Source organism: Poeciliopsis prolifica, unplaced genomic scaffold (assembly GCF_027474105.1).
Source record: "Poeciliopsis prolifica strain line A6 unplaced genomic scaffold, Auburn_PproV2 SCAFFOLD002, whole genome shotgun sequence".
Taxonomy (NCBI): Eukaryota; Metazoa; Chordata; class Actinopteri; order Cyprinodontiformes; family Poeciliidae; genus Poeciliopsis; species Poeciliopsis prolifica.
Window position 1 is genome coordinate 17,333,856 of NW_026562377.1, and position 24,789 is coordinate 17,358,644.

General features: G+C 39.9%; 4 protein-coding genes across 6 annotated transcripts in view; 2 read left to right on the forward strand and 2 right to left on the reverse strand.

Moving 5' to 3' along the window:
- Positions 1-4,531, forward strand: part of LOC129376509 (zinc finger protein GLIS1) — an 83,772-nt gene extending 79,241 nt beyond the window's left edge. For both annotated transcript variants that reach the window (XM_055056119.1, XM_055056125.1), the window contains 3 exons: positions 2,356-2,492; positions 3,195-3,350; positions 3,440-4,531. In XM_055056119.1, coding sequence (XP_054912094.1) covers positions 2,356-2,492; positions 3,195-3,350; positions 3,440-3,576 — 430 coding nt within the window. In that variant the 3' untranslated portion in view covers positions 3,577-4,531. The remainder of the gene's footprint in view (positions 1-2,355; positions 2,493-3,194; positions 3,351-3,439) is intronic.
- Positions 4,532-4,568: 37 nt separating this feature from the next.
- On the reverse strand, positions 4,569-9,210 carry elovl8b (ELOVL fatty acid elongase 8b). The gene is made up of 8 exons (XM_055056131.1): positions 9,117-9,210; positions 8,987-9,044; positions 7,807-7,994; positions 6,532-6,612; positions 6,374-6,430; positions 6,163-6,277; positions 5,809-5,936; positions 4,569-5,710 (listed from the first exon to the last, which is right to left on the reverse strand). The coding sequence occupies exons 2-8, from the start codon at positions 9,042-9,044 to the stop codon at positions 5,546-5,548; spliced, it is 792 nt and encodes a 263-aa protein (XP_054912106.1). The 5' UTR covers positions 9,117-9,210; the 3' UTR covers positions 4,569-5,545.
- A 719-nt stretch (positions 9,211-9,929) lies between these two features.
- Positions 9,930-15,550, reverse strand: mutyh (mutY DNA glycosylase). The gene is made up of 15 exons (XM_055053096.1): positions 15,369-15,550; positions 14,814-14,944; positions 14,230-14,269; positions 14,037-14,110; positions 13,925-13,966; positions 13,781-13,852; positions 13,529-13,642; positions 12,866-12,963; positions 12,645-12,789; positions 12,494-12,566; positions 12,214-12,396; positions 11,907-12,049; positions 11,658-11,813; positions 11,246-11,296; positions 9,930-10,338 (listed from the first exon to the last, which is right to left on the reverse strand). The coding sequence occupies exons 1-15, from the start codon at positions 15,487-15,489 to the stop codon at positions 10,195-10,197; spliced, it is 1,587 nt and encodes a 528-aa protein (XP_054909071.1). The 5' UTR covers positions 15,490-15,550; the 3' UTR covers positions 9,930-10,194.
- Positions 15,551-17,605: 2,055 nt separating this feature from the next.
- Positions 17,606-24,342, forward strand: mpnd (MPN domain containing). Of its 2 annotated transcripts, XM_055049802.1 has the most exons (13): positions 17,608-18,340; positions 18,816-19,018; positions 19,095-19,316; positions 21,020-21,110; positions 21,190-21,268; positions 21,343-21,439; positions 21,524-21,596; positions 21,682-21,758; positions 22,083-22,251; positions 22,824-22,894; positions 23,025-23,114; positions 23,239-23,331; positions 23,422-24,342. In XM_055049802.1, the coding sequence occupies exons 1-13, from the start codon at positions 18,337-18,339 to the stop codon at positions 23,506-23,508; spliced, it is 1,356 nt and encodes a 451-aa protein (XP_054905777.1). In that variant the 5' UTR covers positions 17,608-18,336; the 3' UTR covers positions 23,509-24,342. The 2 variants fall into 2 exon arrangements, 1 of the variants encoding a protein (XP_054905777.1); XR_008607249.1 differs by lacking the exon at positions 23,422-24,342 and having other exon boundaries at positions 17,606-18,340; positions 22,824-22,943; positions 23,239-23,259.
- Positions 24,343-24,789: the final 447 nt, after the last annotated feature.

A 24,789-nucleotide genomic window follows, 5' to 3' on the forward strand; every position in this document is an offset into this window, starting at 1 on the left:
AGTGTGGATTAGCAAAGTGGAATCTAGCTTTCTGTGATGCTTTCAGACAAATGGCTTCTTCTTTGCTGAGTGGCCTGATAGTCCATTTCATTAAAGGATTTGTTTCACCGTGGATTATATCAGTCTCTTAACTATCTTCAGGCAGCATTTCTGAGATGCTGCAGTGAAACAACATTTTTATAATAAAATCATTCTAATGAATTATTTTAATTTAACCACAACTTTGACCTAAATTGGTTAAAGAATGAAAATAGACTTCATTATTTGTTAGAAATTATTTAGTGCACCATACTAACAATATAGTTTCTACATGTCAAATTTATACTTAGAATAACTACCTAAATTATGTTGTGAAAATGAGATAAAAATTTAATTAAAGGAAGTGTATTTGCACTTGTACAGCTGGAAGCCTGATTGATATTTCATTAAACCTGCAGATCTTAAAAAAACTGACAACTTAAAGGAGCAAAAGCGTGACCTTAGAAAATGGCCACAACCTTTCCTAAAAATATTTCCAGATTTACAAGGATCTCCATTGATAGAAGGTAAATACGGTGAGCCTCGAGCTAAATTTTCCGGCTGTTAAAAATAAATCCAGTATTGGCAGCAAAGATGTAAAGTTGCTTCCCCTGCAGTTTGACGCTGCCTTCTCCCTCCACCATCCAAACGTCCTGCTCAAACCCCTGCCAGCGCCTGAGTGCTGGGTGGGACGGCCTTCGTGCACAGAGCAGTAGGTCATGCAGTGGGCTCCAGCCAGGCCAGCGAATGAACAGTCATCTGAGGGCTCTGCCGCCTGGAGCAACGCTCTGTCATCACGTTCGTTCAGAGCTTACTGCAAACCATATGCCTCTGCAGCACTGCGGCACGTAGTAACACGGCAGCAGTTTATGTGTTGGCATTCCTGATATGCAGTCGTAAGTAGCTGCTGAATTTACTCATTTTAAAGGCACGTCTGTTTCCTCCGAGTCTGGACTCGAGTTTATTTCATTAAATGAATGTCAACTGTTTAACATCAACTTATTTAATTGCTTGTTCTGCGCTATAGGCAAACTTTGTTTTGCACGACTGATGTTGCAGCATCCTCGGAGTATGCAAGGCTTTTTTTAAGGCTTGTAAATACAAATTAGTACCATCATAGGGAAGACTTTATCAAAGACAAAAAATGTCTGACAAAGAAGTTGGTTTTCACAAAGTGCTGCAACCACGGATACAAATGGAAAGCTATGTGGAAGAAAAAATGACTGAAAAAGATTGACAGATAGTGATAATAGCAGCCTTAAATGGATTTTGCAGCAAAGAACATTCAAGAATTTGTGAAATTCGCAAGGTTTAGTCTGCAGCTTCAGGAAATGCTTCAATTGGTCACCATACAGAAATGTTTCCAGTATATGAGCTGAAACTGTCGTTCTTCTTGTGCTAAGCCACTGTTAACCCCGACATGATTTCAGAAGCGTTAGAGCCATGTCATCTGCTGGTGTTGGTCCACTGTGTTTTGTCAAGTCCAAAGTCAGCACTGGCATCCACCAGTACACTTTAAAGCACTCTGTACTATACTTTGCTGACAGATTTTATGGAGATGCTGATTTCATTTTCCAGCAGGACTTGGCACCTCTGTGCACAGCCAAAAGTACCCAGACCTGGTTTTATGACCATTTTATCACTGTGCTGAATTGTCCAAAGAACTCACTAAGCCAAAACACCATGGAGAAACGGAAATAAACAGTGGAAATATGTCACTGTGTGTAATTCACATTTGCATTATTTTCACTTTTTTTGAACAATAAAACTGAAGTAATTAATAAATTTTTTTTTGCAATTCCTCTCGAAAAAAAATAAAAAATCCCACTTCCAGTACAGTCTGGGCTTTCTTCCTTTGACTTGGATTGTTTCCGGTAGATTTTATTTTTTTTTTTTTTTTTACCAGAGGATATTGTTGATTTTGTTTAATATGCTCTTGGACGCATGAATCTAGCATGAATCTAGGAATCATGACTACTGCAGTCATAAATGTGTGTGTATGCGCGTGGGTGTGCGTGTGCATGTTTCTCTTAAATGATGTTTGTTGACCTAAATATCATAATACTTGGTAGAAAAGGATTGTGTGTGGGGAACCTAAATTTCCACATGCCTGGACAGCTTGCTTCCCTGTGTGTGTATTTGGATCAGGAACTGTTCTGCAGCATTTGTCAATCATATGGCATACTCAGTCCAACATGTAGCTCCTGCTTTGGCTGAGGTATCATAAAGGCACAAAGCATTTTCTTGGAGATTCCTGAGACTCTTAGGAATGATGCAGTTGCAGATCAGAGGACATCAGAGGTTTGATGTCCTCTGTGTTTCTTTTTTTTGTCCCAGCAGGCTGTCAGGCCCCCTCCTGTCTCCTGGCATGAAGGCAACAGGAACTCCTCCTCCTCTTTCACAGGAGAAACAACATGCTCACCCTCACCACAAGCCCTACCCACATTACCACCATCAACAACCTGCCACTGACGGTAAAGCTAACCCAAAGATTATAAATTTGTTACAGAAATTCTGTTGTCTCTTAATGCTATCCATGCTATTACAGGGTCAGCAGGAAAGATAACTAAAATTGTGAACGCAGCAATGATTTTCAAATGCAAAAAGCACATCAGTAGATCCACATCAAAGGCCCTTATTGAGAGGAAGTTGTCTGTCAGAGCACTGGTAAGGTAGAAAAAAAATAAATGAATAAATGAAGATTAGAGTTGGGAGAACCACATGCTGGAACTCTATTGCCATTGCTGGATTGGCCAACAAACTGCTGGCTCATGCATTCGGCCATCTCAGCTGTCACTCTGGAGCCTTTTCCCCCAAATGTCCTAAACACTGTTTTCCTGTAAAGATCTCCACACGGCTGCCTCTGTAACCACGCTGCGGTTGGGGAGTTGCGTAAAAGTGCTCCAGGAAAGGCTTCTTTCCCATTATCAAGACTCCTGCGGTTGATTCCGAGTATGAGCTGAGGCTGCAGGGACAAATGCAGCACAGTATAAGGCTGGCAGAGTTACCAAGGCACAAATATGGCATTGTCACAATGTGAGATCCACATTAGTTTTGAGCCGGATGGGGCAGATATTAGAACCAATCAGAGGTACATTGAATGCTGGTGGCAGCTGATCAAGTGTGGCTTCTATAATTTTCTCTCCTCTCCTCCACATCCCACCTTCATTTCTTAGAATACCAAGCCAGCTTTCAGAGCTGCTTCCATTTTGGAGAGTCCTACAGGATGGAGCAGACGGTCAGCGGTGTCCACGTCCCAGGAGATGCTCATAACTACTCCTCCCATCAGCATAATGGCTTTCACATGCCCACCAACAACACTGGACCTACAGGTAAAAGAAATGTATATTCTTTCCACTAATCTTCATACTAGAAGTGAAAATGTGCTCTTAAAGCTTTATAATGTAAACATCTACACCAGGATTCGGCGGGACCCAGGAGCTGCCGGGGGGCTCAGGGTGCCAGTATTCCTCCAGCACCGACGACAGCATTTTCTTTCAGGTGGGCAGCTTCGACCGCAACTTGAGCCACATGTCGTCGGTCTACACGGAAACATAGATCCGAGCTACGAGTTGTTGTTGCGTTACGCTGCACAACAACCCACCATGCGCATCTTCAGCTTCAGCCCTGGTTTCTTTCCCCAAAACAGAAAACAAAACCTCTTCTAAAGTCATTCTGATGTATGCACCACAGTAACCAACTGGACTAAACAAACATTACAGCCTATGAAAATGATACCTGATGCACTGCCTTCTTTAAAGGTATAAAAACATAACTTGCAATCAGGCATAGATGCCTACAAAAGCCCCTTTAACTTTTCCGCATGTTGTCAAATTTGTCTAAGGCCGACACCATGTGGTGCATAACCGTGAATGTTGTGCAAACGTGGATCTGAAAAGACAGTTTGTCTTCAACTCCCTTTATTCTCACACACCTAACAAAATTATTTCTCCCATATCCCGGAAAGTCCAGATCTAAACATGTAGAAGACTTTGAGACCAAATTTAACTTTTCTGCTACGGACATTACTGTTGTAGCAGAAAACTAACACCGTACTGTGCACATCTCCAAATACATCATCCTTACCGTGAAACACGGTTGTGGCAGCATGATGGTGTGTTTGTAATCTTACTCATCATAGCCAGAAATATTTGACAGAGTAGATGAGAAGATGGTGGGACCAAAATAGAGGACAAGAAAAACTGTTAAAGTTTGCAAAAGACTTGAAACTGGAGCGAAGGCTCACCTTCCAACAGGACAAAGACCTTAATATAAGGTTAGTTTTCTTTTGTAACTCTACCTTTAAGCGTCACCTCGAAGACATGAAATCCAATGGTACCATGAGGACGTTAGTGTCCTCATGACAGCGAAGCAGAAAAGTTCATGGGGTGTTGATATTTTTGCAGGAAAAGTAATGGTCATTCAACTTCACATAAATGATTAAAGCAAATTTAGGTTAATTTGTGAAATAAATCTTTCTGCAGAAACTTTTTAAAGGCAGCTCAAGTCAAGTTTATTTGTATAGCACATTTCAGCAACAAGGAAATTCTTGGAATGATTTACATGATAAAAAAAAAAACATGTATAAAATTATGGAGAAACATCCCATCTGACAAATTGTAATTTGAAAAGCCAGTTTAAGTGAAATATCGGCAGATAATTTTTTCCAATTGGAAAAGAGGTCACTTTAGATCAGGATATACCTGAGGTTTGATTTCAGCCAGTTTATTGTTACCAGGCAGAAAACTTGACAATGTCTAGCAAAATAAAATGCACATATTTCTTCTCCCGTGCCCCATCTCTAATTCGGCGGCATCAGCAAAATTGAAGTGAACAGATATGATGAATAGATCTCACAACTCAAGGCAGAAATTTTAAATCTGCAATGTTTACATAGACAGTTTTTCACGTCATGTTCTGGAAATGTATTTGAGCAAAGTTCTCATCCTTTACTGAAATTAATTACAGCAGAACCAGACTGTCTTCAGTTCATAGTTTGAATTTCAAATAACATGAGATGTGTTGTTCACCATTTGAACCACATTTTTCTCTTTAATCTACAGCTTCCACTATTTGTGGACTGAAGTGTAAAATATATCATTTTGCTGTGATGTTTTTATCAGTGACAAAAAAAAGTTGCATTTCTGTAAGTGTTAAATGTTTTCTTCCTGTGTTTGAATTTATTTTGGATGGTGGTTTCTGGCTCAATAGTCCTGTAATACTGCAGAGACAACCAGGCCTCCAATTATAATGATTATCATTATTAATAATATTGTTATTATGTGTATAAAATGTACAGTTTGTTTACAACAACCATTTGAGTGTCATTTAAGAAAATAAAATCACACAGACTGAAACAGTTCACATTGTTTATGAGTCTGTTCAGAAAAAAAAAAACTCCTCAAGACTTGTGAGCTGGTTGTGCCCTCTAGTGGACAGGATAATACTGCAGAAGACACATGTCTACTGGCGATTCTGGGTAATGACGTAGCTTCCCCCCCCAAAAAATAAAGAGTTTGATGTTGCCTCATTTCCGCTTTTTCTTGAGCAGGTACTGCTTATAGTAGAAGTTACAAAAGAGCATTATGAGGGTAAGAACATAAGCAAACACCACTATGTTCATAGAGTCTGGAAAGTCGCACTCAGTGATCAGGTTGTAGCCGGTGTGAAGGAAGAAGAGCAGGAACTGCAGCTGCAATGGCAAATGGGGATTCAGATCAGATTAAATGACACATTTTGCGATTGTACCTCTGACAGAAGCAACAGCCAGAAAGTTCTGGAGCAACCGACCAGCTGCAGCATAGTGAGGTATTTCTTCCACCAAAGGTGCTTCTGCATGTTAGGACCGAACGCAGACAGGCCGTAATAAGTGTACATGATGATGTGGACGAAGGTGTTGACAAGGCCGATGAAGAAAGCTGTAGGGTGTGGGGCAGAAAAACAAACAAAAACCCCAACAATTGAAGAAAATAAGCAAAATGTGTAGGTGAGATTGAAAAACCCAAAAGAGTAACCGTATAACAATCAAATTAAATATCCAAGCCTGTTCAGGGTTGGCTTCACAATTATTTCCAACATTGCGTGGTCAATCACACGAATCCTATTAAAATATATTTGTTCAATATGAATTCAAACCTCACTCACATTGTCCTCCAGCCACATACTTCACTCCTGCCCACCAGTTTAAGATCATGCTGCCATGATGATAAACATGAAGGAAGGACAGCTGACTATTCTTCTTCCTCAAGATGAAGAAGAGCTGCTCCACAGGGACACAGGATGGAATATCAGTCACGACTGCATTCAAACTCGTTAAAACAAATGGGATAAGGCAAAATAGGAAGAAACAAAGTACCGTGTCAAGGAGCTCTATGATCTTAGAAAAGAAAAACCACCAACAAACCCTGGCCATCTGCAGGACAAAAAAGCAAAAAAAAACAAAACTTGTTACTGATTCAGCGACAGTCACAGTGTCTTTCTAATGCTCTGCTGCACTAAAATATGAACCCTTACCCTCAAGGCCAGTGGTCTATTGCTGTAATCCACTGGCTGACAGAGCAGGCTGTAGTTTGAGAGCCACGATGTGACCAGGAACTGAAAACAGTCAAGAGTTTGAGATGGGAGATGAATTTGATATATTTTTTTTAAACTGTTAACTACATTTTCTGTCCTGTTTTAGTCTGTTTAAAAATAAGTGTCTGTGCATCCCTGACCACTGAAATTCACTCAAGTGTTAACTACAGACAGTTTTGCTCTTCGTGGTTAATTCATCTTCCTCCACTGACCCACTGGCCCAGAAAGTTCCAGTTTAATTCAAATGACTCCAAATAGCAGAATCGCACAACCACTTTGGTTTACTTATTTACTAGTGACAAGATTTATCATAAGTCCTGTTCTGGAAACTGAAACCTCACCGGCTGGGTGGCAGATAATCTGTTAACTTCAGTGATGAAACCTCTATTTTCCAATATCAGCAGCCCCAACGCAAGGAAGCTTTTACTATCAACACATAATTATCAGCTAATGAAAAAAAAAATCAACTGTTATATATATTTTTTTAAATAAAACTGACCTGCTCTGTGCACCTTACAACAGACAGAGCCTAGAACAGGTGCTGCAAGGCTGCAAAACAGCAAAACATTACAAAGGCAGAAAAGGCTGGAGATCACTGATCAGTTTTCAGATTTACTCTGCAAACTTTATGGAGATTAATATTTTAACACAATCTCTGCCTTCGTCAGAGTCAAATGTGATCAGTGAGCTCTAAACCATTCTACCTTTTGTTACTCGTTTCCATTTGAGATATTAAATGTTACTTTAAGTCCACCAGTTTGGCAGTATTTCAGGTATTACAAACAAAACACCAATCTGTAATTATCAATATCGATTCATATAAAATCCTTATGTTGTGATACGTTTTCAGCAATATTGTCCAGCCATAAAAAAACTCCACAACAAGTGTGAAGCATGGAGGTGGAAGTTTGATGGCTGGCGGCTGTGTTGATGCAGCAGGACCAGGCCAGCTCACCATCATCATCATTATTTCTACCCTGAGTGAGAAAAATGTAACAACATCTGTGAAGAAATTAAAGCTCGATTGGAAATGAACCATGTCTCGTTTTGCAAACGAACTGATCATTTAATATGTGTTCTAATTTTCCTAAATTATATTAAACTGCCAACTGAAGTAAGGTAACTGGAGATATTTGAACAGAGTGATATTTTCATTACTGCCTTTGTCTTTAATAACTAGATTTGTCCTCTAATGGGAGACAAAATAACACACACCTCGTGGAACATGTATGCAGAGAAGCCAACCATGCCGAAGTTATAAACGATGAGGACTATTTTGAGCTCAAAAGGCTTCCGGTTTTTCATCAGACGAGAACCGGCCCAGACCACACAGAGGTAACCCAGAACGATGAGAGTCACCGGGACGGGAGAGTACACCAGCGGCCACGGATCCGTCCTCCTGTCTGGAGGACGTAAAAGGCACAGACGTTATCACAATCCACTTCAGCAGCTTTCAACACAGTGAAGGAAGCAGTTTTACAGAAAATGGGAAACTGTGTCCTTTATAAGGAAGACTATATATTTAAAACTGAAAAGCAACTGATGCAAAACACAAAAATGAATTAACACAAAAATAGTAATATTTGCTCTGTGATGGACTTTGTAGGGTGTAACCCGCCTCTTGCCTGCTGTACATAGCCACCAAAACAAACATCCAAACTTCCAAAAGGTTACTTGAACTTGCAACTAAATTATTCTGAAAATGTGTGGAGTCGCTTGATGAGGGCTGTGGGTATGATAGATTTGGAAAACTTTTACAAGTCAATGTAGGCAAATATTTTCAAGTCAAAATGCAGGATGTGCATAGACTCCTACCAAAGAAAGCTGAATAAAGCAGATGATTCAGATGATGCTTCATGAATGTTTTAATCTGAGGATGTGCACACTGCTAAAACTGGGCTTCTGGATCTTTAGAAATATATATTTTCTTCACCATCTAACAAAGCTATTGTTTTTTCGACTGAATTATACAAGTGTGACATGACGCGTGACCCAGTGGCTTCATAACCAATCTACCACTATAACAAGGGTATAGGGACGTGTTCAAGCCACCATGCTTACATACAATAATGTGCTATTGGCAACACATTCAAAAGATGCACTGACAAACAAGAACGTCGGGAAAGTTAATGGCTTCCTGTTTCTCACACTGCTATGAGGGAAAACTGATAACATAATATCAGTCATGGAGGCAAATCATGTGGCAAAGCCACAAAGCGTCCCTTGTGCGACTGGTCATTTAGGACAGCACAGCTGCAGCGCCCAAGTCTAACTCAGATAGGACATTTCTTTTACTCGTGTCCTCTGCTGCAAAACATGCATACCCAAAAAAAAAAAAAAAAATAACTGGACGGGAACGTAGGGTGGAACTTGGGCCAGATAGAAATCACTGTACCTCCATTCTCCACAATCCGCCGGTACTCAGAGAGGACACGGTCCCGTGCTGAATCCATCTACAACACAGGAACGCGGGTTACTAAGGGTGAGGAATTCGCGATACGTCTCGAAGTTGAATATTCACTCACTTCTCAAACCGGGTTTTAATTATCGCCCCTTGATGACAGCGCGCGACAACCTTTGGACGCTGCTCCAGGTTTTTGTGTAATGACCGGGGAAGATAAATAAAATAATAATAATTAAAAAAACGAAACTACAGGGCGCTTTAAAAAGAGAGCTGAACTTTTTTCAAGTGGGATATATGCACTGAAACCCTATCTTAGAGTTTTGTGAACGGAAAACTTTGGAGGTGCTCTCTAAAAGTGTCTTCAAATTTTACTTTGAAAGCGATGACACCATTTCCTGTGCGTTTCTTCCTGTTTGCAGGTGATTGTACTTTCTGCGCACTAGAAGGCGCTGTTTCCTTCAGCCTAATACAATATCTCAATGTTGGGACATCACAGAAAGATTAATGTATTAGCTATTTTTAAACTTCATTAAGATAACTGGTCATATTTAAGCATAACATCCTTTATACGTCTTTTTTTTAAGTGTTTGTTTCAGTTGATTTTGGATCATTATGGCTTGCAGCGAGTGACCCACCTCAGCATATAACAACATGATTTTTGGGTTTTCATTAGATGTAAAACAATGGTCATCAAAATTAGCAAATATAAGAAAGGGCTTAAAGAGTCTAATTACTGAGGTTTTCGATTCACTTGAAAACCTCAGTAAATATTCTAATTTATTACTGCTATATTTCCCAGAAAGGTCACTAAAGGATTTGTAGTAAAAAAAAAATAAAAAATTCTCTAGAAAAGAAAAAGAAAACATGACAATTGATGTTTACCAGACAACTTGCATTTTAATCGTCAAAACTTTTATTATAATTGAAGGAATGAGATTATCTTATACATAGCTAAAAAATTGTAAATTACATAACATGGTCTGTGTTAGTGTGTAAAAAGAGAGTAGAAATGTTTAATGAAAACATCTAAATGGCATACATCAGTTCCTTTATAAATGTGCATTTAACAGATGGTATAATAAAAGCTTAAAAACCTGACCTCTGTCTGGGCTTTCATTTAATACAGTAAAGATACAGGAAAGGAGATTCAGAATGAAAAAAACATGCATATTTAAAGTCAACGTGGATAACTTTAGGAACTAACTACTTTCCTCTTTCACTGTCTTGAAGAAGGAACTCAGTGAAAGCTGTCTGCCTCCACCATCAGCTGCAGTCAGTCTACTTTTTTTTGTTTTCTGTGACCTGTCATGTTTTAGTCCTTCAGGCTTTCGTCTTCTTCCATCCTAAAGGAGGCAAGCAAAGATAGTGTTTGATGGTATATTTGCCTTTGATCTACAAATCTTTAATAGTATGTCAGTTCAAACAAATCATGCTACAGTAAATCCATAAATGTTTGATAGTATGCACAGACGAGATCTGCAAAAAAATTCTGAATGCTTTTCTATTTTTGTCACATAACAACCAGAACCTTCAATGTAATATTACTAATTTGTCTGATAAACTAACAACCTAACTATTAAGTGGGAGAAAAATTATACATCTTCAATTGGTTTAAGGTCCAGGCATTAGAGTACTCTAAAACAAATGTATTGATTTAAACCTTTCTACTGTAGCTCAGGCTGTATGTTAACGGCTATTTCTATTTTCAAAAGATTAATTAAACAGTACTCAAATTTCAAAGCTTGGGACAGTTTAAAGACCCAACCCTACTTTAAACGTCTCTCTGACTTTATGTCGGACCTGACAGCTGTCTTCATGATACCATTTGTCCACTAATGTTCCTGCAACAAACCTATGAGGCCTTTAAAGTACACAAAAGATCACTTGCTTGCTAAATGCGTGACTTCTGAATGTGCACATTTACTTGTCCTTCTAATGGGTATTTCCAACACCAAGTTGTATAAACTTGAATATTTATTGGATTTAAGCAAATTAGGTGATAGGTAATTATGTAATAAGTGAGGGTAAAAACTAGGCAGCTTCTGTTCCTCTGGCTAAATAAAAGTTAAACTGAGCCTGAAACATAAATTGCCAACTTTCTGAAGCGTGATCACAAACCCCTTTAATGTTTTGTGGCAAATAGTCCATAAGGTTGTAAGAAACGCTTTGAAAAACAAACAAAATTTACACAAATTTAAAAGTAAAAGAGTTAGGCAGAAATTAATGTAAAAATACATTTGGGTAACTAACCTTTGAGGTTTCTTTCTTTGAACTGTCTGCAGTATCAAAGAGCTTCACAATCTGCGCAAAAAAGGTTATATTACCACTCTCATGTGGTTTACACAGAATACAAGCCAAAAATAACAATCACCAAACTATTATTTTGATAAATAAATAAAATAAACACAAGCTTCTAATATTTCAATCAAGCCTGCCAAAGTAGAAATGCCTATTTTATTTCTGCTTCGGTCACAAGGAGTTGGAGCATATTTTCCATTGTTACATTGACAATTTAGCGTGGCCATTATTACAATCATGATTTTGGAAGAAGAACATTGCCACATTGTGATTGAAAACCTAAACAACCAAAACATAAATAAATCAAAACTAAATGCACAACAGTCCTTTAGTGACTGGCCATGAATTCAGACAAATCACAAACCTTCTTCAGCCCGGTGGACACAGCTGCTTCCTGCAGGCCAGGTCTCGTAAGCCATTGTTGCTTTTCATTTGGCATCTGCTGTGTAACATCCCTGTCCTTTAAGCACATGCTATAAACCACATAGGTCTGGTGAATGTGGGAGAAGATGTGCACCACCTGCAGGTGGACAGTGAGGAGAGGACAGCTGCACAAAAAGCTCCCGTTGAACAGAGAGTTGTATTAAACCTCGGTGGTAAAAATCAAGCTTACCTCTCCTACATACTGGAGAAGATGTTCATTCAAACGGCTCCTCAGTATTCTGTTGACTTCTTCACAAAGCGCCCTCTTCTGTTTCACCTCATTGTCCTCCTGCAGCAGAAGACTTGGAAACTCCCATAAACCTGCTAGCAAACCTGCAAACGCAAACACCACTAGTCAATGATGCATTCATCCACTAATCAGGGTATTTAGTGGACCCGTAGACAACACAGGAAGGTAAAATCCGGGCACCAGATGTCAGTGTCACTCACTATATTCAACGGTTTGTTAATCAACGTCAAGATCATGCAGCACCAACCTTTGTTTGGTCTTTGCACAAGCAGGTACTCCTCACCACCTGCTTCTCCTGGCCTCGTCACCACGCACGTTAGTGTCCGTTCCACCCGAGGAGCTTTCTTGGCCGGCTTCCTTGGGAAGTTCTGAACACCCAGCTGATAGTCCCATGGCTCAGAGGGACACAAGGAACAAGTGCCACTGTTCACTGAGGAAGAGGAAGAAGAGTAAAGGGGAGTTTGGTTCATTATGATGATTAAACTTGTGTCCAAGAAGTCAGATGGATGGCAGCACAGGAGACTTACTGCAGTCCTCAATATCAGGCATGTCCAGCTTTCCTAAAAGCTTCTTAGCATTTTGCTCCTGTTTGACATGAACCTACATAAACACATATTATATAAACAATTAATACTTTACAGAATTTCAGCCTGAGCCCATCTGAAACAGTGAGCCAACCCGGCGATATGAGCGGCAGTGAGACTGGACGGGACACTGGCTGCACAGCGGGCCTTTGGGGGTGCAGACTCGTGCTCCAAGCTCCATCATGGCCTGGTTGAAATCTCCAGGTCTTTCTGGATCCACCAGCAAATTGGCAAGATGCCTGAAGAAACCATGAGATGACACTGGGTTCTTTACATAAGTATTCTGATTATTTGATCTTTGAATTTAAATCTCACCAAAGAGCCTCCGTTACTGCAGGACTCGTGCAATCGGCCCCAATGGCCCTTAGGCGACACAGAACACGAATCACATTCCCATCCACGGCGCCGGTTACCTGAGGGAAAGATCATATCAGGTATTTCTGGTAAATGATAAAGCTACTATCAAATATAATTTATTCTAGTGACAGTTCTATTATTTTTGTGGTGGTTTACACTTGGAGGTGGTAATTTTTTTATGTCAAACAAATATTGCTGAATATCAAATCTAATGAACGGTTCTAAGACTCTACTTTTTTATTTATTGTAATTTTGACTGATAAATCGTTATTACAGTCACATTGACATCAACATATATGTTTTGGTTTACTCTAAGAAAGAATAAAAGGAGGTCAATGTCACGAAAGTAAAATATTTAGTTCTTCATATAACAGCCTCCTTATAAGCCTTTTCGTAAACATTTTTTCATTTTCATTTTGAAACGGATTTGCAGCCCATATATGAGGCACAAAAACAATTAAAGAAGAAAGGCAGCCATTAGGCTTATATTCCATGTCTTATGTGTGATCTTCTTTGGTAAACTGTTGAAATAAAAGGTCATGTGTCAGTGTAGCTTTAAAACCATTGACCCACAGGAACTCATGAAGCTCAATGTGCAGATACTTCTTTGTCCTGACCAACCTGGCCCAGAGCAATAGATCCAATCGCGGCCGCCGTGTAGCGTCCCACACCAGGCAACTGTTTCAGCAAGTCGTCCACAGTCTGAGGCATCTGTCCCTTCAGCTCCAAGATCACCTGAGGAAAAACAACAAGTAAAACAAAATGACCACAATGTGGTTAAATTACTGAAAAAGGGCTCTGGATACTTTGCCAAAGTTACTGGAAAAGTAAATGCATTAGGAGAAGCATTCAAATATCTGATTGTGGACTCACCTTCTGCGCTCCTTCATGCAGCCTTCTTCCACGTGAATAGTAACCGAGGCCTGCCCACATCTGGTTTACCTCCTGACCACAATAAAATGAATGCACTAAATGTAGAAATCTGCATACACCAGCTCTACTGATTAAAATGATTACCTCTATTGTAGCAGCTGCAAGATCCTGCACCGTTGGCCACCTCTGGAGCGCAAAATATACAGCATTTATATTAAACTTTCAAAAGTTTTACAGATTAGTTTAAAATACCCGCCTTCATCCATCTGGTATAGTAGTCTTTCACTGTGGTAACTTGAGTCTGCTGCAGCATTATTTCTGAAACCCATACTGTAAAAATAAAACCGAAGCAGAAAAACATTATAGTTCAACAATTAGAGTAATTAAAGAAAGTGGAGTACATTTGTTTTTAAATTTTCATATTTTCTTGAATGCATCCATTTTCATACCTGCATATGTCCTTATGTTGATGTCTGATTCTGTCAAAGCCTACAATATGAAGACAGTTAGGTAGGGCAACTTTGAGATTAAAGCTCCTGAACTGCATTTATAAACCTTAAATATAAAACAACATGATCCATGCAAAACGGAATGTGGACAAAATAATTGCAAAATTGATGGCGTCAATATATAGAGCTAGTTTAATTAAAAGCAACATGCTAATGCAAACATGTACTAAATGATCAATACTTACACATAGTTTTATAACCCAGAGCCCTCAAGCAGTCTAACAGTAATATAATGTGAATAAATGATACTTAATGAAAGTAATCAAGTAGCAAAATTTGCAAAAAAAAAAATATATATATAAATAAAATAAATAAATACCACCACATATTATGGAACAGCTGTTTTTATATGCAAAATGGTGCACTAATAGCATACTTAAATAATATATTTTATCTAATGAATATTTGTTACTGAATAACAACATCCAAAATAAACAGCTTCTTTTTAGCTGCTATAAACATATACTGAACAATAGTGAAACATTATATTTAGATTATACAATTTCCCAGTAAGAATTATTTACCAGAGTCCTCCATGGCAGCTCTCTCTTGTCTTTGTCATACCAGCGCAGGAGATGAGAGCGCAGAAACACAACTACAGCAGGATCAGAAAATGTGTGGTATGAAGATGGTGGGAATGAAGTTGTGGTTGGTTCTGGTGGGATGGAGAAATCAAACAAACAAACAAAAAAGAAAAACATAATGAAACAACACATATGACCAGTAAATTCAATTTACCATCAAAACAGGTCTGGATTTTGTACATAAGGTTATGACTCCATGATGTGATTCCAGGTTCGACAGTCCAGTGATGTCTTGTTGATTTAAGTTATTAAATTCAGGCAGCAATATTCACTGTCACCTTAAAAGTCCTTAAGAGTCTGTAGCAAAGATCAAAGTTCAGGCCGCTGTTTTTTTGTTTTGTTTGTTTGTTTGTTTTTTTCAATCCATTATTTACAAGACATGCCCGTACTATTGCAAGTGACACCAAACTCTGACGGCTGAATAACAGTCTGTGTGTATGTCACGTTGAATACCTGGTTTGTGTTGTTACTCTTATTATCAAATCATCCGGGTACCTTCTTTCATTGGTGTTTTTGACTTCTTCCGGGTTTGGAGAGTTGTTTCCACCGTCTCCATTCGGCCTTTTTTGTCTTTAACTGCTGCTGAACGTAACCTGCTCATTATGAAACACCGCATGCAGAAGCTAAACGCTATCCAAAGGAAAGGAGCAATGTTTTCACTTCATGAACGCGCTGGAGCTCCCGCCACCTTCAAAGAGTATCACTACGCTTGACCAATCAGCTATAAGGAGACGACTCTCCAGTAGCGACGTCATATCCTGTAGGCTGGTCTAAGGAAATGAAGAGTTTGCGTTGGATTAGAAGAAAAGCATAACTTTACGTAACTTAAAAAAACAAACAAAAAAAAAACAAACAAACAAAAAAAAACACCTCTTCCGTATTAATGTCAGTGTATATATATATATATATATATATATATTATATATATATATATATATATATATATATATATATATATATTATATATATATATATATATAATATATATATATATATATAATATATATATATATATATTTATTGCTACTATTAGCAATAAATAGGAGAAAATTGATGAAAGAAATAAGTTTCTGACCTTTGACCTTTTACTCTAACTAACTACACTAACTTGTGTTAGCCTCACTTAAACTACAAACATTTTAGGAAAAGCCTCACAAAGGACAGAAATGGGGTGCAACCTCAGACTCCCTCATCATGTTCTTAAATCACTGGGAATAAACGAACAAAGTATTAAACGGAGAAGAAAGAATCCATTTAGAGACAGTAAATTCATCAGAAACTGAAAGAAACCAAAAGTATGTCAATCCATCTTGAGAAACTTTAGTACATGTGTATGGGCATTTATGTGGCTTTGTCTTTATTTTTATGTCAGAGAAAACTATTGGTCCCTACTGGAACTGATATTACTGCAAAGCAAAATGAATCCTTTGTTTGTCCCATCCTGTTTACGATATTTTATAATATGTTTGAATGATTGCTACGTCTTCTATAAAAAGTGGCTATTCATGTGCAGTGAAACAGTGTTGAAATCATTAGAAACCACATGGGGCTGTGTTTTGAAGCTAAGTCGGCCTTCCTCCAAGGCTAGGCTGGATTTTATTTGAGAATCGGTGTGTTTTCTGCTGCTTAAGCAGAAGCTCTTGGGTCACTCCAAGATGGAAAAACTCTTCAGAACGTTCTTCATCTTCTACCAGCAGCCTTCCAGAGAACCAAATACACAGGTGTTCAATTATTTCAGAAAGCATTATACTGTGACTGATGGAAAATACATTTCTGAGACATGTTTGAATTTTCTAAATGATCTAATCTACATATTGTTCCTGGCAAGAATATATTTCCCCTTGAACATTTTTCCATCATTTTCTATTTTGAAGTCACAAATTTTAATGTATTTTATTTGGATTGTTTTGATAGACCAACACAAAGAAGTGTAGAATTGTGCAGTGGATACATTTCATTTTGTTGTTTTCATTATTATTTTAGAAAGTGTGGCTTCCATTTGTACTCAAGCCTCCTGATTCAGTTCAGTTACAGCAACAATACTTTTTTCAGTCACATCTCTAACAGCTTTACAAATCTTTGAATGCATAAAATTAAAATGCGTGAAGAAACTCAATGTTTTCGGCCATTCTTCTTCATGTAACAACGCAAGTGAATGCACTTTCTTCCGATAATTCTTGGCTATTGTCTAAAATGTTGCCCTGTTACACTGTTGCACATCAAAGCCAGATGCATATCATATGACACTGAAAACACCATCCGCACTGTGAAACATGTTGGCGTTATACTGTGAGGATACTTTTCTTCCATTAAAACCACTGGAGAGGTTTTATGGAAAAATTGGACAGAGCAAGAAAACCTGTTAGAGAACAGACTGAGGTAAAGTTTCTCCTTCCAGCAGGACCGCAACCCTAAACAGTAAACATACAACCAGGGAAAATGTTGGTGTTGGATGCAGGGGCAGCAAGAAAGGCGAATTTCACCAAAAGAAGTTTGCAGTCAAGCAAGTTTTCTATTGCTTATGTGCATATTTACAGACATCGAATAACCCACCAGACTAGCAACATCTGGTCTATTTGCCTGTACAGGAATATGAGATGTTCTTCAAACTGTGGCAAATGTTCAAAATCTTCAAGGAGATGAAAACCACTTCAAGGCGCCGTAACAGCAGCCACAGCCGACTTCAGTCCGTGCTGCCAGTAGATGGAGGTGTGATAGGAAGTGGAGCCGGGGAGGTTTGCTGCCCTCCGCAGGCTGCTTCCCGGTAAATGCGCTTCTTTTTCGGAGATAAAGAAAGACACAGCTCAATGTCGACGAAGGAAAGCGCCGCGTCACGTTGGTTTGTGATTGAACCCCGCAGAACTCATAATGTAGACAACACCGCCTTGTACTTGTGAGCACCGAGACGCCTCAGAGCGGCTTCGACGCACAAAAAAAAAAAAAAAAAAAAAAAAAAAAAAACACACAAACAGCGGCCGCTTCACGTGCGCGAGTCTCTTGGTTTTTCCGCAGGAAACGCAGATTGACCGCTAAATCCGTCGGGTTTTGTTCTTATCGCGCTTTAAAACTTACTCAGCACCACCATGAGAGTTGCTGCTTAGGTTTTTTTTTATATATTTTTTAATTTTTATTTTTAGCAATGATAACGAAGAGGTGAATAATGGGCTCTGCTGCACGGCAGACCAGCCCGTTCAGCTCAGAGGAACCAGGGAGAGCGACAAGGACGAGGAGAGGGAGAAAGAAAGGGGAGGGGAACTGACATTAAAGCAACACAACAAGGAAACTACGCTGCAGAGCCACAGACGCCTTCATTTTATGTTTTTGAATAATAGCCGGAGCCAGTGAGGCGAAGTGTCTCAGTGGAAAGGCAGAACCCCGGAGAGCTCCGGCTTCAAGTGTCCGGGGAGAAAGCGGCTTTTGGACCGAGCTGGATTTAAAGGCGCTCTCCGCCGCTTTCACAGACATGGGTGAGAATAATGAAAGAGGGCTTTTAATTGTGATTCTGACAGAAATTAACAGAAGGTGGGGGGGAGCAGAAAGCGGCGTACATACAGGCCTCTTCCTGCGGACTGAGCCTTGCCCTGTAATGGGAAGTGGAAGCAATAAAAGCCAGCACGGTTTAGCTGTAATTAATAAAATGTCCTTTGAGATGATCTGCAGATAAACAGCGACTCTTGGGGGTTGCCTTAAGTGTGCTATTTATGTAGCAGCATGCGGCAGTGCAGAGTGATGGAGGCTGCCATTACACTGAAGTCACACTCATTACAACAATGGATCATTCCTCATGATTTAACTTTGATATGTGAGAATTTCCTGCTATCAGCTTAAGAGTAACTTTTAAAAGCATCCGTGCTTCATAACAAGCCACGATGCTTGCTTTTTGCTCCTACGTGTGACCTGAGCACGTTTTCTGGGTTGAACTGTTTCTGTCTGTGTCCTCAGGATCAGAACCGCCAGGTTCCCCGCAGGTGGTGGAGGATGGAGGCGAGGAGGACGAGGAGGAGCTGAGTGGAGGCGAGGAGGCAGAGTTTCGGTCCAGCTCCGGAAGGGGCTCCCTCCTGACGCGGCGGGGCATCACCCTGAGAGTGCTGCTGAAGGATGGGCTGGTGGAGCCTGGAGACGGCGTGTTGGCCATTCACTACTTGGTAATAACACACATCATCGCTTGTAGAGTGAAGAATATAGCCGTGGATGTAATCTCATCATCTCCCTCTTCCCCAGGGCAAGAACTTTGTTGGGGATCTGCTGAACGACGGCAAGATCCGATGGGTGGAGACGGGTCAGATCTTCAACTCCCCCAGCGCCTGGGCGACACACTGTAAGCGTCTGGTGAACCCGGCCAAGAAGTCCGGCTGCGGCTGGGCGTCCGTGCGGTACCGGGGGCAGAAGCTGGCCCAATACAAGACCACCTGGCTGCACAAGTATCAACCCAGTGCAGACATGGTGAGGAGAGACAAGTGTCCCTAGAACTCTAGAGCTGAAATCAAATATTTGAATCCACATTTGGGTCGAAGTGTTTCTGAACAGTTTTAGAGTTGATAGTTTCTGCTAATGCAATAATCTGTAGATGTGACATGACAAATGTGGACAACGTTTTCAAAATAATAAGTTGCAAATCAAAAATCAAAATCAAATCAAATTTTATTTGTATAGCACATTTCAGCTACAAGGCATTTCAAAGTGCTTTACATCATAAACACAAAACACAAAGGCATGCAACATAGAATATCCACAAAATCAAATCCATACATATTACATTTCAAATGCAACTCTAAAACAGTGCGTTTTTACTTGAGATTTGAAGGAAGTCAGGGTTTCCGCTGTTTTACAGTTTTCTGGAAGTTTGTTTCAAGTTTTTGGTCCATAGATGCTGAAAGCTGCTTCTCCTCTCTTGGTTCTGGTTCTGGGGATGCAGAGCAGACCAGAACCAGAAGACCTGAGAGGTCTGGAAGGTTGATACAACAACAGCAGATCTTTGATGTATTGTGGTGCTAAACCATTCAGTGATTTGTAAATTAACAACAGTATTTTAAAATCTATTCTTTGAGCTACAGGGAGCCAGTGGAGGGACTTTAAAACTGGTGTTATGTGCTCTATCTTCCTGGTTTTAGTGAGAACGCGAGCAGCAGCATTCTGGATCAGTTGCAGCTCTTTGATTGATTTGTTGGACAGGCCTGTGAAGACGCTGTTGCAATAATCAATGCGACTAAAGACAAACGCATGAATGAGTTTCTCTAGATCTGGCTGAGACATTAGTCCTCTAATCCTGGAGATCTTCAGGTGATAGAAGGCCGATTTTGTTACTGTCTTATGTGGCTCTGGAGGTTCAAGCCGAGTCCATCACTACTCCCAGGTTTCGGGCCTGATCGCTAGTTTTTAGTTGTAATAACTGAAGCTGTGCATTGACTCTAGATCGTTCCTCTTTAGGTCCAAAAAATAATGACTTCTGTTTTATTTTTGTTCAGTTGGAGAAAGTTTTGGCACATCCACACATTTATCTGCTCTAAGCATTTATTCAGTGATTGGATGGGTTCAGAGTCTGGTGACATCGTAATGTAGAGCTGTGTGTCATCCGCATAGTTGTGGTAGCAAATATTATTTCCTGTTATGACCTGAGCTAGTGGGAGAATATAAATATTAAATAAGAGGGGTCCTAGGATTGAACCTTGGGGTACCCCGCATGTGACCTTTGACCTCTTTGATGAGAAGTTTCCAATTGAAACAAAGAAACCCTGTTCTTTATGTAGGATTCAAACCAGTCGAGCACCGAACCAGAGAGTCCAACCCAACTTTCAAGTCGATTCAATAATATGTCGTGGTCGACAGTGTCAAAAGCTGCACTGAGATCCAACAGAACCAGCACCGTGGTTCTCCAGTCCGTATTTATATGGATATCATTGAATACTTTTACGAGGGCAGTCTCCGTGCTGTGGTGAGCACGAAAACCAGACTGGAAAGTGTCAAAGCAGTTGGTCATCATGAGGAAACTATTTAATTGTTTACACACAGTTTTTTCAATAACTTTGCTGATGACAAAAAGAAAATCTGTCAATTTATTCAGTTATGGAGAAATTCTTAAAAGCAAGAATCATGTCTGTTCTGATAACCTATTCATCTTTTTCGCGATGCATTCCTAATGATTGCAGAGCATGGTGAGTGAGGAAGACGATGACGAGGATGAGGAGGAAGGGAAGGCGGCCGTGCAGGCCGACGAGAAGAACAAGAACAACAAATCTGGTTTGCATGGTCTCTTCTCTCCTCATATCTTCTATCTGATCGCCATTAAAAGCTGTTAACATCTTCATTTTGTTGCCAGACGTAATGGTTTCACGCCGAGCTGACAGGGAGAGGATTCCCATCAGATATTGCAGCTTAGGCACCAGGGATGCAGCCAGGTACTGCCTGCATTACAGTAGTATTTCAATATATATACATATGCGATGTGATGCACACTTTGCAACATCCGCAGAGATCCACACACGCTTGTGGAGCTGTCGGCGTTCTCGGCTATCAACAGATTCCAGCCATTCAATGTCGCCGTCTCCAGTAATGTTCTGCTGCTAATGGTCAGTTTTCAGATACTTCTGAGCAGCATATGGATTAGCGAGAAGCTAAGTGGCAAAGTCGGTTATTTGTTTGCATTTCTGCAGGATTTCCACTGTCACCTGACCACCAGTGAGGTGGTGGGGTACCTCGGAGGGCGATGGGACACAAACACACAATGTGAGCACGATGATACTCGAAAAAAATAAATGGCAGAAGGTCAAATTTTGTGCTCATCATCTTAAACAGTGTCTCTGTTTTTTAGTGCTGACAGTTCTAAGGGCTTTCCCCTGTCGAACCAGGCTGGCAGACAGAGACTCCGCGTCAGCTGTTGAAGAGGAGGTGAGACATCAGCAAACATTACTTGTCAACATGCACTCTGATCAACCCACTGCATACATTGCACACACACAAGTGGGATATTGGGCCAAAAGCTGGGCTAATTAACAAAACAGAAAAATGCCAAACTCTTTTTGGAAAGTTTTAGGCATTCATTCCTGCTCCAATATATACAATATCTTTGAGGAGAAAAAGTAACTTTTGCAGATTTGTTCTTTTTTAATAATTACGTTTCCTCCGTTCATGAACTAGAAAGTGAGTTAAGAGTCAGCTGTTTAACCATGTGCTGTCAAATTAATAAAAAAGGAGGCTTGCCTTTGTTTTCAGATATGTCAGAACCTGTTCATGCGTGGATTGTCATTGGTGGGCTGGTACCACAGTCACCCGCGAGGTCCCGCCCTGCCGTCCCTGCAGGACATCGACTCCCAGATGGATCATCAGCTGAGGCTGCAGGGCTCCAACAATGGCTTCCAGCCCTGTCTGGGCATCATCTGTGGTCAGTAACCACTCAAATGGCCGGTTGTTGATCTGATTTAACAGTGACTGCAGAGCCCATCAAGCGTGTTCCCTGATCAAGGACAAAAATATTATGGCATCAGAGTGGAAATTAAAACTTGAAAATGAGTCCATTCACTCCTCCAAATTGGCTACAAAGTGGCAAAAGGACCAGTGGATGATTTGGAGTCATCATCATAAACCCCCGAATGCCTTTCAATCTGTGCCTCAGACACAGTTTAAAAGATGTTTTTGCAAAATACTGAGCAAATACATCTAACTGTCTGAATTTGAGAGTAGTATAAAACTATCTTATGATATTCTATTATTTTGATCATTCTAACTGATCTAAAACAGGAAATGTCAGACAGGCATAAAGAAAAAAATGTTTCTGTTTATACAGTACATGTAGATATCTATTTTTATCGCTGCTGTGAAACTGGTTTCCTGTATGGACTTCTGTTTAATTTTGCAGCAAAAGAATGAATGAAAGTGAGTTTATTCCTGAATAAACCTTCTTGTTTCAACTTGAGTTAAACTTAAAAATCTTAAATTGAATTTCACCTTTTTCAGGGCCGTATTACCACGGAAATCAAGGCGTGGCATCCACAATAACGCCGTTCTGGGTCGTACCGCCACCTGAGGTCGGAAACTAACTTTCACTTCTCACCTTCTTGTTTTGTGGTTTGCCATGTGAGTCTTGTTATGTTCATTCAGAAAGATAAAGACATTTTTGCTCATGTTTTTCAAAATCGTTTTCCCTCCTGTTTGTAGCAAAGGCCTAATGACTATGGCATCCCTGTCGCTGTGGAAGTCACTTATGTACAGGACAACTTTCTCACCAGCGACGTTCTCAATGAGATGGTACTGTTGATGCCGACTCATACATATAAAGCCAAAACTGTATGATTTAATTTTAGGTGCAGCGAGACACAGTTAAGAGGATTCATGATTTTTTTTTTTTTTTTTATTTCTTCAATTTCCACAGATGCTTCTGGTTGATTACTACAGGACGGCGCCCGACCTGGTCCAGTTCCAACAGTACTGGTGTCCTGAGACAACCATGCTGGACAAGGTTAAGGTAATGCAGAGAGAAATCAAACAATTACCAGTAACTCTTTATCAAAGAGTCTGTTTGATAGTGAGTTTGATAATGAGTCTGTTTCTGCAGGGCTCTCTGAGTTGCCACGCCCCCAAAGACCAGGCCTACTCGCAGATCTTAGAGCACGTCTATAGTCAGCTGAGCACCACACACTGAGATCTGATCTGCACCTGTGACGCCATTTCCCTCTGTCTAGTGGCTGCATTTCAAAATGCCGTCACTGACTTGACCGAGTTGAAGTTAAATTCTGCTTGAAAAATGCAAAGATGGACACCTTGGATGATCTGAAGCTTGAGTGACAATGTTCATACAGCATTAAACACACTTCCTGGACTGGACGGGTGCTAAATATGTGAAGGTAGCTGCTGTTTGTGGTTGAGCTGCATTTTATAAGGATGGAAATAAAAATTGAAGCAAACACGATCCACTAAAAAAATATATATATATATTTAACTGGACACCATATGGACAGTAGAAGACCTTCGGCTTGTCAAAAATGGACCTATATACTGACCTGTGACTTTATCTGAACTTATCTTCAGATATTAAGATGTGGATGATTAGCACTGTTAAATGTCTTGTAATTACCTTTATACACTCAATGGGCATAGTAGTTGTGGGTACGCGGTGAAACATACACCAACAATGTATGCAATGGTGTTGGTGTCTGACCTAAACACTACTGTGCAGTAGATCCCTTTTATACTCCTGAACTCATATTTAAGGGTTGTGGTGCGATTATATCCACTAGTTCAATAAAACAGACGTGTTTGTGCGTTAGGTGCACTATATCGTGAACGTCTTCTTATCAGGTTGTGTGGAACATGAGCACTCTTTGCTAAGACAGATATTTGCTTCCTCTTGAACTGTACTGTATTTATTACTTACTGTTGACTATGTGTTTTACATGAATGCGGACAGAGCTATGCCTTAAGCCTGCTGATTGGTGACCCACTAAGGATTAAAATATACACACTGGAACCATTTAAACTTGACTTACTGTTTGTTTGTTCATTTTGTATATGTATTGTTACAACAGTGTTCTCATACTTGAAGTTTATTACGTTCAGTCACAGCCTAAAACTTCATCTGAAGAGGATTTTTATGACACTGACTGACTTGGAGCATAAATTACAAAGTGGAAGAAAAATACACAATTTTCAGATTTTTCCAAACTAAATTCAGAAATGCCTAATTGAAACCCAGTGCAATGATAATGGAACAGAGCAGTACAAACCAAAATGGTGTTATGAAGTGGAAAGAGTACAGAACTGGAAACATTCACAGGCTGGGGTCGTAGAGAATTATGTAGAGAAACGGCTCAAATAACCCTGGTAACTGTACAAAGACATTGTTTAAATCAAAGCATGATCATGAATCAAATTATATACCTAAATTCAGTAGGTGCAGACTAAAAACTAATGTTAGTAGATTGGA

Bases quoted from the DNA above. Each gene is read 5' to 3' on its own strand.
- mpnd (XM_055049802.1), top strand. The intron at 19,019-19,094 runs GTAATAACACAC...CCTCTTCCCCAG, and splicing joins TGTTGGCCATTCACTACTTG to GGCAAGAACTTTGTTGGGGA. The intron at 22,252-22,823 runs GTCAGTAACCAC...CACCTTTTTCAG, and splicing joins CTGTCTGGGCATCATCTGTG to GGCCGTATTACCACGGAAAT.
- elovl8b (XM_055056131.1), bottom strand. From the start codon at position 9,044: ATGGATTCAGCACGGGACCGTGTCCTCTCTGAGTACCGGCGGATTGTG. The intron at 6,431-6,531 runs GTAAGGGTTCAT...TTTGTCCTGCAG, and splicing joins ATAGACCACTGGCCTTGAGG to ATGGCCAGGGTTTGTTGGTG. The intron at 6,278-6,373 runs GTACTTTGTTTC...CCTGTGGAGCAG, and splicing joins TCATAGAGCTCCTTGACACG to CTCTTCTTCATCTTGAGGAA.
- mutyh (XM_055053096.1), bottom strand. From the start codon at position 15,489: ATGCGGTGTTTCATAATGAGCAGGTTACGTTCAGCAGCAGTTAAAGAC. The intron at 13,643-13,780 runs GTGAGTCCACAA...GTTTTTCCTCAG, and splicing joins TGCATGAAGGAGCGCAGAAG to GTGATCTTGGAGCTGAAGGG. The intron at 10,339-11,245 runs GTTAGTTACCCA...TGCCTCCTTTAG, and splicing joins CAAAGAAAGAAACCTCAAAG to GATGGAAGAAGACGAAAGCC.